Source organism: Crocuta crocuta, unplaced genomic scaffold, assembly GCF_008692635.1.
Source record: "Crocuta crocuta isolate KB4526 unplaced genomic scaffold, BGI_CrCroc_1.0 scaffold78, whole genome shotgun sequence".
NCBI lineage: Eukaryota > Metazoa > Chordata > Mammalia > Carnivora > Hyaenidae > Crocuta > Crocuta crocuta.
In genome coordinates, this window is record NW_027532617.1 from 529,965 (window position 1) to 543,262 (window position 13,298).

A 13,298-nucleotide genomic window follows, 5' to 3' on the forward strand; every position below is an offset into this window, starting at 1 on the left:
CCTCAGCAGACTTGGGGCTGGGAAAGGTGGCCTCACCAGCGTCTCTCTCAGCTCAGCAGAGATCTTCCTGTTCCTGCTGTCTCCAAAGGGGCAGCAGTTTGACAGGCAGGGCACACATGTCTTTATTCGTTCATTCCAGTATATTGTGAGTGCCCACAAAGTGCCAGGCACTGGGCCGGGCTCTGGGGCTTCTTGAGATGACTGGAAACGAGTTCCAGGCAAACCTGTGCACATGTGCACTTCCTGCTGGCCTTGCTCCCCCCCAGTGCAGACCAGAGCCAGTGCCTGGGGCTGTTCCTGACTGTTTGGGCTCAGTCGTGGGTTGCCCTGAAGGTGTGTAGGCCAGGTGCACGGGGCAGACAGCAGGCAGTGTGAGCAATGTGTGTTAATGTGCTGCCAGATTGCCCTCCGGGAAGCCCAGTCCAGGTCATGCTGTGCCTCTGTTGAAATACCATCTGAGGGGTGCCTGGATGGCTCAGTCAGTTGAGCATCCAATTTGGCTCAGGTTTGTGGGTTCGAGCCCCATAGAAGGCTCTGTGCTGACAGCTCAGAGCCTGGAGTCTGCTTCAGATTTTGTATCTCCCTCTCTCTCTGCTCCTCCCCCCCTCATGCTCGCTCTCGCTCTCAAAAATAAACATATTAATTAATTAATTAAAAAGAAATGCCATCTGAGGTCCTCTCTGCCTGAGGGCTAACTCCCTCAGATAATCTCCAGCTTGCTACAGATTCCTTGGGCACCTGCACTTCTTACTCAGCAGGGTCTGAGCTGAGGATCCTTCCTGCCTCCCTGGGTAGGTTCACTGTTCTCCCAGCCAGATGGCACTTCCTCCCTCTCGCACAATTTAAAATTTTTATTCTTCAAGGCTCTGTTTCTTTTTCTTTTTTTTTTTTAGGTTTATTTATTTATTTTGAGGGAGAGAGGGCATGAGCGTGAGAGAGGCAGAGAGAGAGAGAGAGAGAGAGAGAAAGAGAGAGAGGGAATCTCAAGTAGGCTCTAGGCTCTGTGCTATCGGTGTGGAGCCCAAGGTGGGGCTCGAACCTATGAACCTGAGCTGAAATCAAGAGTTGGACGCTTGACCAACTGAGCTGCCCAGGTGCCTCACAGCTTCGTTTTCCGGAGTGTCTGGCTTCTCCCTTCCCCGGCTCCTGCACACTTCCTGGTTCATTACCGGGACAGTTGAAAAGCACAATGGATTTCACTCTTAGCTCAGCCTTTTACTGTGACATTGCACAAATTCTGTAACCTCAGCAAACTGACATTTGCTGCTCTGTCAAATGGGGATAATAATAATAATACTGTTCACCAGGCCAGCGCCCGCTCGCCAGCGCCCTGCTGCGGAGAACGCAATCGCGGTTGGGGGTGGCATTCAGTGACTGTGGGGGTGCAGTGGGAGATGCGTTAGGACGCCAGAGAATTAAGGGAAGAGTGGCTCTGGTCCTCCCTTGCCTCTGCCTCTGCACTCCACCCCTTGGTGCCTCAGGAATCAGCTCTTGTGTACCTTGGAATTTTCTCTTTGCTCTTGAACATTTCTGTGAGTCTCAGGCAGTCCTGGTTTGCTTCTAACACTGAACCTCCCCAATCCTGGGAAAACTCCTGGGCACACTGAGAGGGTTGGTCACCCCAAGGCTAGCGACACAGACCTGAGCCGAGGAGAGCAAGCGCGGGTGTCTGAGTGCTGTGCCCTGCTGGGCCTCACACGCGACCTGTCACCCCGGCCTCGCAGCCTTCGTCTGGAGGCTTTCCAGTCCTCGTTCCACATCACAGGACGCTGAGGCTCTCGGAGGTGAAAAGGTGAGAAGATGTCTCCACGGGGCATTTCTCCGTGGGTCGGACGCCCCACCCCCAGGTTGACCCCCGTGGGTCTGCTCACACCATGTGCCGCCACCACACCTCTTGTCGCGAGCTTCATCGCCTGGCGCCCGGCTCCGGCGGTGTCCCTGATGTAGGCTCTCTGACTTCCAGTTTACTGCTCACCGGCCTGCTGAGTGTGGGTGACGGCAACCCTCGCTGCCTCTCGGCCGCGTCGCGTGGTCTCGCTGGCTACACCAGTGGCTTTCTAGATCACATGAGTTGTCCCAATGAAGCCTCTCCTCCATGACTCCTGAAAGCCAGAGTCCCCACCAGCCATCCGTCTATCAGTTGATACCCTTGTTCATCGAAATCGTGGTCTGAATAGGATTGACCTTTACTGCGATTTCAGGAAATAGATCCATCCGAAATCCTCAGTATTTTAAAGCAGCAAAATACAACCTCGGTAATTGATTTGTCAGAAAAGGAGTAAGGAAGGAACCATTCTGAGTAGTATATTCCAGCCCATACCTGGTAGCTGATTTCTGCCGGTACTTTCCTTCTGCTTAGTCTCTTTTTTTAAGTGTTTATTTATTTTGAGAAAGAGCGTGCACAGTGGAGGGGCAGAGAGAGGGAGGGAGAGAGAATCCCAAGCAGGTTCTGTGCTGTCAGCCCAGACACAGGGCTCAGTTTCACCAATTGTGAGATCCTGACCTGGGCTGAAATCAAGAGTCAGAGGCACGCCTCCCTCTGATTAGTTCTAAGTGGGTCTCCCCAGTACCAGGAAGTCAGGTTTTCAGGGAGCCCCTTGGTTCAGGTTCTAGTGACTTCTACTTGTTAAAATCTTTAATTCTCTGACTCCTTCCTTAAAGGAGGCATCTGCATCTGGGAAATGGGTGGAATTTAGTTCTTCTCTGCTTTTCACATAGAAAACAAGTGAAGATATAAAGCAAGGTCAGCTTTTAAACTTTCTTTAAACTTTGTCCACCAGATTGCTTGGTCTAATCAGGAGAACCTTAACAAATTTTTTGGAATACATTTTATTTTGTTATTCAATAAATAACTGAAATTGAAAAATTATATAAATGTATCATTGGGAAAGTAAAATTCCATGGCCAACCTCTAAGGGGAAATCCCTGTTGACAGTTAACGTAAAGTAGTACATTTTTCTGTTTGTAATAAGTACATATTTATAGAAACATAAATAAGATCATACTAGGCTCCTTTATAAATCTGTTTTTTTAACTTAGTAACATGTTGTACATACTTTTTCTCGTCTGTGCAAAACTTGTCCTTGTTAATGGCTGCCTGGCATCCATTTTACAAGTGAAATCTGATGTATTGTACCAATCTCCTAGAACAGAGCATTTGAGCCAGGTCTGAGTGTTGGTCTAGCTACTGTCTCTAGACTTGTTCTGAATGATCTTAGCATGAGGCGCAGAGGCGATTACTCATTAATTTGACTTTTTAAACAGGTGACAAGCAGTTTGTCTTTAAATTCTTAGAACTGTTAATTTTCCATCCTATTATAGCTAGATAGGAAGAGGAACTCTTTGTTCCAAAAACCTGGTTAAATGCCTGGTTGGTTTGATTACGAGGAGGTTTTAATTTTAAAATCTTTATTGTTTATTTTAAGTTTATTTATTTATTTATTTTAGTGATCTCTCACTCAATGCGGGGCTTGAACTCACAGTCCTGAGATCAAGAGTTGCATGCTTCCCCGACTGAGCCAGCCAGATACCCCAGGAGGAGGTTTCTATGGTCAAAGGAAAATGCAGAAGCCAACAAAGATTAGTTGGTCAATTTTCAGCTGTATCAGCATCTCAAACACTTGGGCTCGTTATTTTTGTGTGTTTGCTTTTCAGTTTTGCTATTTCTTGGACCAGAGTACCTAAAGGGCTCAAAATGAAGGCCCCTAAGGGTATTAGAAGGACTGGCACTATCCCAGGAAACTAATCCAGCAGTAACCTTGACCAGTATGTTTAACATGAGTGTACGTGAAATACACATATGTTGCAATGCAGATTTGTCGCTAGTTCTAAATATGGTTCTCCAAATCTTACGGTAATCATATTCCAGCTGCTCATATTTGGGGTCAGAGAATCTGAAAACATAGATAAATAGACAATCGTCACTAAGTGAAGTAGGAAAAACAGAGTTTTTTGTATGTTTGCTCTTTTAATGGAAGTATAGTTGACGTAAAATGTTACACTAGTTTCACATACACAACACCGTGAGATTGCACAGGTCTCTATGTCATGCTGTTCTCACCACAAGTGTAGTCACCATCTGTCACCATACAATGCTATTGCATTGACTACATTCCCTGTGCTGTACCTTTCATCCCTGTGACTTAGCCCGTAACTACAAGCCTGTACCTTCCTCTGCCCTTCACCCATTTTACCCATCTCCTTACCCTCCCCTCTGGAAACTATCAATTTCTTCTCAGTATTTATGGGCTTGTTTCTACTTTTTGTTTGGTCATTTGTTTTGTGTTTCAAATTTTACCTATAGGTGAAATCATTTGGTATTTGAATTTTTCTGTCTGACTTATTTCACTTAGCATCATACCCTGTAGGTCCATCTGTATTGTCGCAAATGGCAAGATCTCATTCTTTTTTATGACTACTATACCACTGTGTGTGTGTGTGTGTGTGTTTTCCACACATTTTTCAATTGTTGTGTTTTTGTTCTTGTCTCTATAGATATTTTTTATTTCCTTCTTGATTTCTTCATTGAGGTCTTTCACCTCCCTGATTAGGTTTACCCCTAGGTATTTTAGTCTTTGTAAATGGAATGTTTTCTTAATTTCTATTTGTGCTACTTTATCATAGTGTGTAGAAATGCAACAGATTTCTATATGTTCTATATTCAGCAGTTATGGAATTCATTTAATATTTTTAATGTTTTGGTGGTGTCTTTAGGGGAAAACAAAGAGCTTTGAATAAGACAAACTGCACTTAAATCCCATCCTTTCCATTTCCTAGCTCCATGGGCCTGTTGGTGACTCATGTAAAAAGTTAGGGGAGGCTTGGTAAGCGCATAGAATGCATTATAGTAAGAATGCATTATTAGGCACGTGAAGTCTTGCCTAACTTATAGTTCTCTTTCCTACTTGTGTGTCACCTTTTAAATGTGCTAATTTTTCAAACCACTTTAGCAGCAACGTTTCTATCAGGAAAGCTCACCCTTCTTGTTGCCAGAAGTATTTTGCTGTTCACTCATTCACTCAACAGAGATTTACTTACCAATCCCTATGTGTCAGGAATTGTGTTGGGAGACACAAAGATGAAGAAAATACAGAAGTCCTGCCCTCTAAGGGCTGACCTGGAATTTGACCTCTGTTTTCTTCCCGAGAGATAGGGAGCAAATGTGGCAAAATGTTAATAATTAGTGAATTAAGGAGAGGGTACACATTCATTGTACTTGCCTTTCAACGTTTCTGTGAATTTAACATGTTTTAAAAGCCAGAGTTGGGAGAAAATGTATTTCTGTTACACGGTGGTTGTAACCCCTGGAAACCATTATTACCTCCCAGTGTTTCAGCATTATTTCGTGTCACCTAGCCAAAGCCTTTAGGAGAGGCACACTACTGGAAAGTGCTGGGGATGGGAGACGGCAGTGGGAAAGGCCTGGAAAAGTTAACAGGTGTGGTTACCTGGAGCCACACAGCAGGGGCCTTGGGGCACCTGGACACCCAGAGATTGAGGGGGCCAAACAGGAAGTGGAGGGTGGAAGCCAGGGGATGGGCTCCAAGGATAAATCCTGCCCTGTTCGTTACCCAGTGGCTGGCCAGCTCTGACCGGTCTTCTCGGGGAGGGTGTGGGGGCATTTGTCACATTCTGTGCTCTCCACTGCCAACCACTGATGACTGATTTGAGCCTAGAGATTGTGTGTACTTCGGAGCCAGCGCGGCCCTTGTGAGACTCTCAGCCTTGCAGAATGAACTTGGACAAGCTAGTTTGTCCTGTCGACAGTGAGGTTTTGCTCCATTCTCGATAGAATTGCAGTAGGTTGTGTGTGAGACATTAACGAGACGATTTGTGCAGAGTGGTTGCACAGGGCCTGTGCATGGCACCCCTTACGACATGTATGATGGCATATATATATGACCTTAGTCAACGGCACTGTGACACACTTGCCCAGAAGCCTCTGCTTGACGCCTCTTTGCCTTACCCCCCCCCCATCTAGTTCATCGGCATGCTTCTCCTCCCTGCTTCCAAATACATATCCTGAATCTGACCACCAGTGACACCCAGTGAGGCTACATCTCCATCTCTTTAAAAACTTTTTTTTAATTTTTTTTAATGTTTTATTTATTTTTGAGAGAGAGACAGAGTGTGAGTAGGGGAGGGGCAGAGAGAGAGGGAGATGCAGAATCTGAAGCAAGAGCGAGGCTCTGAGCTGTCAGCACAGAGTCCAATGCGGGGCTCAAAGCCACAAACCATGAGATCATGACCTGAGCTGAAGGTGGACACTTAACCAACTGAGCCACCCAGGTGCCCCTAATGTTTGTTTATTTATTTTACATTTTTTAATGTTTTATTTATTTCTGAGAGAGAGAGAGAGAGACAGCATGAGCAGGGGAAGGTCAGAGAGAGGGAGACACAGAAGCTGAAACAGGCTCCAGGCTCTGAGCTGTCAGCACAGAGTCCAATGCGGGGCTCAAAGCCACAAACCATGAGATCATGACCTGAGCTGAAGGTGGACACTTAACCAACTGAGCCTCCCAGGTGCCCCTAATGTTTGTTTATTTATTTTACATTTTTTAATGTTTTATTTATTTCTGAGAGAGAGAGAGAGAGACAGCATGAGCAGGGGAAGGTCAGAGAGAGGGAGACACAGAAGCTGAAACAGGCTCCAGGCTCTGAGCTGTCAGCACAGAGCCTGATGCAGGGCTCGAATCCACAACTGGTGAGATCATGACCTGGGCTGAAATCAGGCACTTAACTGACTGAGCCACCCAGGCGCCCCCCTAATGTTTATTTTTCAGAGAGAAAGAGAGAGAGCGAGAGAGCAGGGAAGGGGCAGAGAGAGAGGGAGACACAGAATTCGAAGTAGGCTCCAGGCTCTCAGCTGTCAGCATAGAGCTCGACGGGGCTCAAACCCACAGACCATGAGATCATGACCTGAGCTGAAGTCCGGCACTTAACTGAGTGAGCCACCCAGGCATCCCTACACCTCCATCTCTTATCTGTCCCCTGCAGCAGCCCCGGCTTGCTCTTCCTGCATCTGGGCTTATCCCCTTTCCCCCAGAATGTTCTCCACGGCAGACATTCTCAAGCTTGCTGGAGAATGTCCCCTCCCGCCTGAGCCCTCCTGTGGTTCCCATTAGCCGTGAATGAACCCCACTCCAGACCCTCACATCGTGGCCTGTGTCCTGCCAGCTCTCCAGCCTCACCTCTGTCTTTCCCCACTGCATCTGGGCATGCTGGCCTTCCTTTTGTCCCTCAGACACATCAGCACTCACCAACCCCTCACAGTTTCTTCACGCGCTCCCTCCTCCTGACACGCACTTCCTTCAAGTCTCCACATGTTGCCTGCCTGTCCTTCAGGTTTCCGTTCAAAGGTCATCTCCTCAAATCCTTTTGCACTGCTGGTAGGAATGCAAGCTGGTGCAGCCACTCTGGAAAACAGTGTGGAAGTTCCTCAAAAAGTTACCAGAACTACCCTGTGACCCAGCAATTGCCCTACTAGGTATTTATCCAAAGGAGACAGGTGTGCTGTTTTGAAGGGGCACTTGTACCCCAATGTTTATAGCAGCGGTATCAACAGTAGTATGGAAAGAACCCATACACACACACACACACACACACACACACACACACACACAGTGGAGTATTACTCAGCAATAAAAAAGAATGAAATCTTGCCATTTGCAACTAGTGGATGGAACTAGAGGGTACTATGCTAAGCGAAATTAGTCAGAAAAACAAGTATCTTCGGGCTTCACTCATATATGGAATTTAAGATATAAAACAGATGAGGATAAGGGAAGGGAAGCAAAAAGAATATAAAAGCATAAGAGACTTAAATACAGAGAACAAACTGAGGCGTGCTGAAGGGGCTGTGCGTGGGGGGATGGGCTAGATGGTGATGGGCATTAAGGAGGGCACTGGTTGGGAAGAGCACTGGGTGTTACATGTAGGGAATGAATCACTGGATCCTATTCCTGACCTCATTATTGTACTATATCCTAGTAACATGGATGTAAATGTAAGAAAAAATTTAAGTAGGAAAGAAGAGTCATCTCCTCCGCAAGGTCTTTCCTGACCATTCTCTCTAGTGCCACCTTTACCCCTCTGGTCACTACTGCCCTGTTGTATTGTTTTTAAAGTGCGTGTCATTACCGAGAATGACTTCATTTGTTTATTTCATCCTTGTGTGCCTCCCTTTTAGAATGGAGCCGCCAGGGAGGTTCACAGTTCATCCAGTAAACAGTGCCCTTGGGTCTTGTTCACAGTCTTAGACCATAACAAAATACCACAGGCCGAGGGACGTAAGCAACAGAAATTTATTTTCTCATAGTTCCAGACGATAGAAAGTCCTAGATCCAGGTTCTAAGCACAGTTCAGTTTCTGGTGAGAGCTCTCTTCCTGCTTCTCGCTGCACCTCACATAGCATTTTCTCTCATTTCCGCCTCGCATTCCTGTGGAGAGGTAATGAGAGAGAGCTCTCTGGTGTCTTCTTCTTATGAAGACAATAATCCTATTGGATCAGGACCCCGCCCTTATGACCTCATATAACCTTGATTACCTCCTTAGCAGCTGCCATCTTCAAAATACAGTCACATGGAGGTTGGGGCTCCAATATAGGACTTTCGTGATGGCGGGGTACAATTATTCAGTCCATAACGGTCACCACTGTGATGCCCGCACCAGAACCTAGAAGACAGCCTGGCATGTGATAGGCACTCAATAAATATTTGCTACATAAATTAACGAATCGTGAAAGTCTGCTTCCCTGTAAGTTCATACAGACGTTGCCCCACACCTGGCACTCCATCCTGCAGGTCAGGGCGTGTCACTGTACATCCCCCAGTCCGCCATCAATGCCACGGTGGAAGAAGACATCTTGCTCTCAGTTGAGTACTCCTGCCACGGTGTTCCCACCATCGAATGGAAGTATACCTCCCACTGGGGGGCACAGAAGATCGTGGAGTGGAAGCCAGGCACCCAGGCCAACATCTCCCAGAGCCACAAGGACCGGCTCTGCACTTTCGACAATGGCTCCATCCAGCTCTTCAGTGTGGGCGTGAGGGATTCCGGCTACTATGTCATCACGGTGACGGAGCGTTTGGGAAGCAGCCAGTTTGGCACCATCGTCCTGCATGTGTCAGGTAAGGCTGCCCCGGGGGGAGGGGAGCTGGCACTTCTCTGAACTGCCAGCATGTGGGGGAGCCACTTCATGATATTAAAAGAGACCTTATCTCCCCCTTGCCCTGCCCGCCCTGTAGAGATCCTCTATGAAGACCTCCACTTTGTCGCTGTCTTCCTTGCTTTCCTCGCTGCTGTGGCCGCACTGTTAATCAGCCTCATGTGGGTCTGTAATAAGTGTGCATATAAATTCCAGAGGAAGAGAAGACACAAACTCAAAGGTAATTCTCTGGGCCCTGTGATAATCAAGTCGTGCTTTTAGGGCTGGAGGTGGTATGCATTATCCTGGTCTTCCAAGGAAACCACCTGTGGCTGACTGGCAACTGACCGGCTTGTCTTCTGCTTTGCAGAGAGCACGACTGAGGAGATAGAGCTGCAAGATGTGGAGTGTTAGCCAAGGCTGCGCCCAGTTACATTCCTACCTCAAGAGGAAGATAGGATTTTCCACAAAAGGCACAAACAGGGCCAGTCCACCCGCAGAGCCTCCCGCCCCCCTGCCGTAGCCACACATTCCCGACGGTTGTTAACACAGTTGACTGCATGGACTTGAGGACTCTGGATTGGACAAAGCCCGTTCTAGTGCTTGCAAGAAGTTCAAGGAGAAGCCTGCTTGAGGGTCCGGGCCACAGCCTTCCTTGGCTGCAGCTTCACGGCCTTGCAGACCCACGCCAGTGGCCTCGTGCTGGCCCGGTTGCCGGCTGGCTAGGCTCTGCTGTGGCTCTGGGGGTTGCCACTAGAGGAGTCTCCACGGCCTAGGCCGGAGTGTCTCCAGGCCGAGTGTGCAGCCAGCACTGGACAGGCTCTCTGTGCTCCTTCCTGCTCTGCCGGTCCCTCCAGCCTCTGCTGCCGGAACTCCTGTGAGAAAACCCGAGGCTTTTAGATGATCTCCATGCCAAGCAGGGGAGAGAGACTGAGAGGCTGCCCCTGGGCTCTAGTGAGGTGCTCAGAGCAGGCTCCGGGTAGGCCTGGTTAGGGAGAGGGGCTCCACTTGTTCCCAAGGGACTAGTGTCTGAAGCAAGGAATAGGGAGAAATTACCTATCTCTTCCTCTCTTAGCCCAACATGAATTGGATTTTCCCTCCTCTGGCCCCCATGTAGGCCAGTGTGAGGCACACAGACGTTCATCTCTACTGTGGGCAGCCGCTGGCCCCCAAACGGCTTCCTGACAAGCCGGGTTCTGGTCCCTGTGAAAGCGAAAGCGAGCCTGCCTGGTGAGCAATGCCCCTCTGTCACCAACACTTTGTATCAAGTCAGGCCCTTGCTCTCTCCCAAGTGGGCATAGGAACACTTGGTGCTCACCTGCCTCACAGTCCGGGGGGAGGGGGGGGTATCAGGTGAAGCCTACGGTACCACAGGGCTCACCGAGCAATTTCAGAAAAGCAGGAGGATTCTTCAAGGATCTGGGAAGCAAAGCACTCTCCTGAGTGCTGCAAATTGATAACATGCTCTGGTGTACGGGGCTCCAGGGGGGCCTGGGGACTGGAGCACAACTGGCCTGGGCTCTTAGGCTCTCAGCTTATTAGTCACTGTGTTTACTTGAAAGTTTCTCCACCCCGACTTCCATTTGGCAAGCTCTAAAGTAGGCAGAATTTATTTTCATTATCCTTTCTCTCTCAGACATTCTTAGCTACAGACTAAACGCACCATCCCAGTTACGGTGGAGACTGAGGTTGGGTGCTGTGTCCCGAGCCTCCACCTGCAAATTCACCCATGCAAACGTGAAGGAGAGGGAGAGCATTCCCTTCTCTTCTCTTCTCTTTATTTATTTATTTATTTATTTTTAATATTTTTATTTATTTCTAGGAGAGAGAGAGAGACAGCGTGAGCAGGGGAGGGTCAGAGAGAGAGGGAGACACAGACTCTGAAATAGGCTCCAGGCTCCGAGCTGACAGTCAGCACAGAGCCCGACGCGGGGCTCGAACCCACGAAGCGTGAGATCATGACCTAAGCGAAAGTCGGACGCTTAACCGACTAAGCTACCCAGGCACCCCTCCCTTCTCTTCTCTTTAAAAAAAAAAAAGTTTGTTTTTGAGAGAGAGAGAGAGAGGTGGGGGGAGGGGCAGAGAAAGAGGGAGACAGAAGATTCAAAATGGGCTCTGTGCTGACAGCACACAGCCCGAGTTGGGGTATGAACTCATGAACCGTGAGATCATGACCTGAGCCGAAGTGCCATGCTTAACCGACTGTTCCACTAGGTGCCCCTCTCTTCTCTTTAAGTCCCCAGAGTCCACATCTTTTCTACTTCCCATGTGGCAAATAGGTGGCCTGGAGAAGTTAGGCCTTTCTGTGAATAATCCGGGATTACAAGAAGGGATCTTTTGGAGTTGTCAGACAGGAGCTCTGTGATCTTAGAGAAAGACTATAAACCCCAGGCTACCTCCTGGGCACAACCTGTAAACACGCACACCTGTGCCTTTTCCCCAGGCAGCAGAGGGACCAGTCCCCTGCAGGGACGGGTTCCTCAGACACGTCCCCACTAGCATGAAGAAGAGTACTGAAGTAAAAAGGGGGTCAGGGATAATCTGATTAGTTCTTTCTTGTCTTTCTCACAGAAAGCCCATCAGCAGGAAACCCGTTTGGATCTGGACGGCTGCTGGAGCATTGTGTGTGCTCTTTTATACTACCTGCTTTCCAGAACTGTACTTCTCAGCTTGTCAGAAGCCAGGGGTGGTAATCTCCAGAATAAAAGGAGAAATGGAAGTGAGAGGCCTCCATGGGTAAACCCAAATTTAAACTAAACTGCCCCCGCCCCAAAGCTCCCAAGAAGTTCTTCCCCCTGGCTTTCCATTTCTTTATTTTGCACTTTGAAAGCTCCCTCCATCCTGAACATTCTTGTGGAAAGTATTTGATTCCAGGGTCCAAAGTGTTTTTTGTCTATTTTAAAAAAAAAAAAAAAAAAAAAGAAAATATGAAATTCTAGAGGTTGGCCGCTCGAAATGTTAAGCTTTAAGTTATGTTTTAAACTGTGAAAAAAAATTGTTTTAAAGAACAAATAAAGCCTGAAAACAAAGCCCTGGCCCTTTGTGTGTGGAGTCCAGCCCTGCCAAGCACTCAGAGGCCTTGGGTGAGGTTTCCATCATCTGTGGGCATTAGCAAAACCCTCAGCCACAGCGTGGGTCGGGCACAGTTTTTAAACAAGGGAACTGTAAACATTTTGTAGCGATTCTGAAAAACACCTGCCCATCATCCTGCCCTGTGTCTTCCCAGAAGACTAATTTGAAGTTTTTGCTTCCAGAATATTAATCCTAATTCAACAGAGTCCTTTCTGCTTCCGGAAAGAGCTGAAATAAAGCTGTGACCATTGTACCGCCTCGTGCAACAGTGCGTAAGATGCCGCAGGGAACATAGCATGCTCTGTCAACAGAACGTCCTTTCAGATTGTGATCTAAGAAAATTAAAAAGGTATACACACTGTACTTTTTCATTTCATGGTGTCCCGGGTACGGAAGGAGGCGGAGGCCCACGTATAGCACGCCACACCCCCCTTGGGGTAGAAATCACACGAAGGTGAGGAGCCGGGCGGTGCGAGATAGCCAGGCTGAGACCTGCCCTATCAGGAGCCTGCTGTCAAACCGTGGGGCAAGGGAACCCTCCCTCTGCCATCGGTTTCACATCCCAGCCTGGGGTTCTTCAGCTGCTGCAGGGAAGCATCGGGCACCTCTCTGGTTTAGGGGTGCAGAGTCAGCCCTGTGGCCACTGGGGGTGCTTCCGTCCACAACGCAACTTCTGGTGGGGTGGCGCCTATCCAGCCCAGCGTGGTGATGCTCAGGACACTACTTCCACTGCCTTTTAGAAATTGGGTGGGCGTTTGGGCTTGGTTTCATTGCAAAAGTGAGAAATCCTTCTTTAGAATTGAAGTGATACTCGAGTCTGTATATAAAGTAAAAAGTAAAATTCTCCCTCAGGTCCTACTCCCCAGAGGGAAGAGTAGTTACACTGAGGCTGTATCCTTCTAGCCTTGGGCATCTATGAACCTGTCTGTCTGTCTCTCTCTCTCTCTATATATATATCTTACAACTGGCTTGTTTTCCCTTAAAGTTTCACGTCTCTGCCTATTCCTAAACTTCATTCTTACTGCCTGCACAGTGCAAACTCCAGCATGGATATATTACAATTGTTCACTCAAAAGGTACT

At 48.0% G+C, this 13,298-nt stretch overlaps 1 protein-coding gene across 3 annotated transcripts in view; it reads left to right on the forward strand.

The window, feature by feature from the left end:
- VSTM5 (V-set and transmembrane domain containing 5) overlaps nucleotides 1-12,737 on the forward strand; it is a 32,193-nt gene extending 19,456 nt beyond the window's left edge. The window contains exons 2-6 of one of the 3 annotated variants that reach the window (XM_077780628.1): nucleotides 8,802-9,128; nucleotides 9,246-9,386; nucleotides 9,516-10,124; nucleotides 10,221-10,375; nucleotides 11,717-12,736. In XM_077780628.1, coding sequence (XP_077636754.1) covers nucleotides 8,802-9,128; nucleotides 9,246-9,386; nucleotides 9,516-9,559 — 512 coding nt within the window. In that variant the 3' untranslated portion in view covers nucleotides 9,560-10,124; nucleotides 10,221-10,375; nucleotides 11,717-12,736. Of the gene's footprint in view, nucleotides 1-8,801; nucleotides 9,129-9,245; nucleotides 9,387-9,515; nucleotides 10,376-11,716 lie in introns of all 3 variants that reach the window. The other 2 variants (XM_077780629.1, XM_077780627.1) reach the window with 2 other exon arrangements.
- Nucleotides 12,738-13,298: the final 561 nt, after the last annotated feature.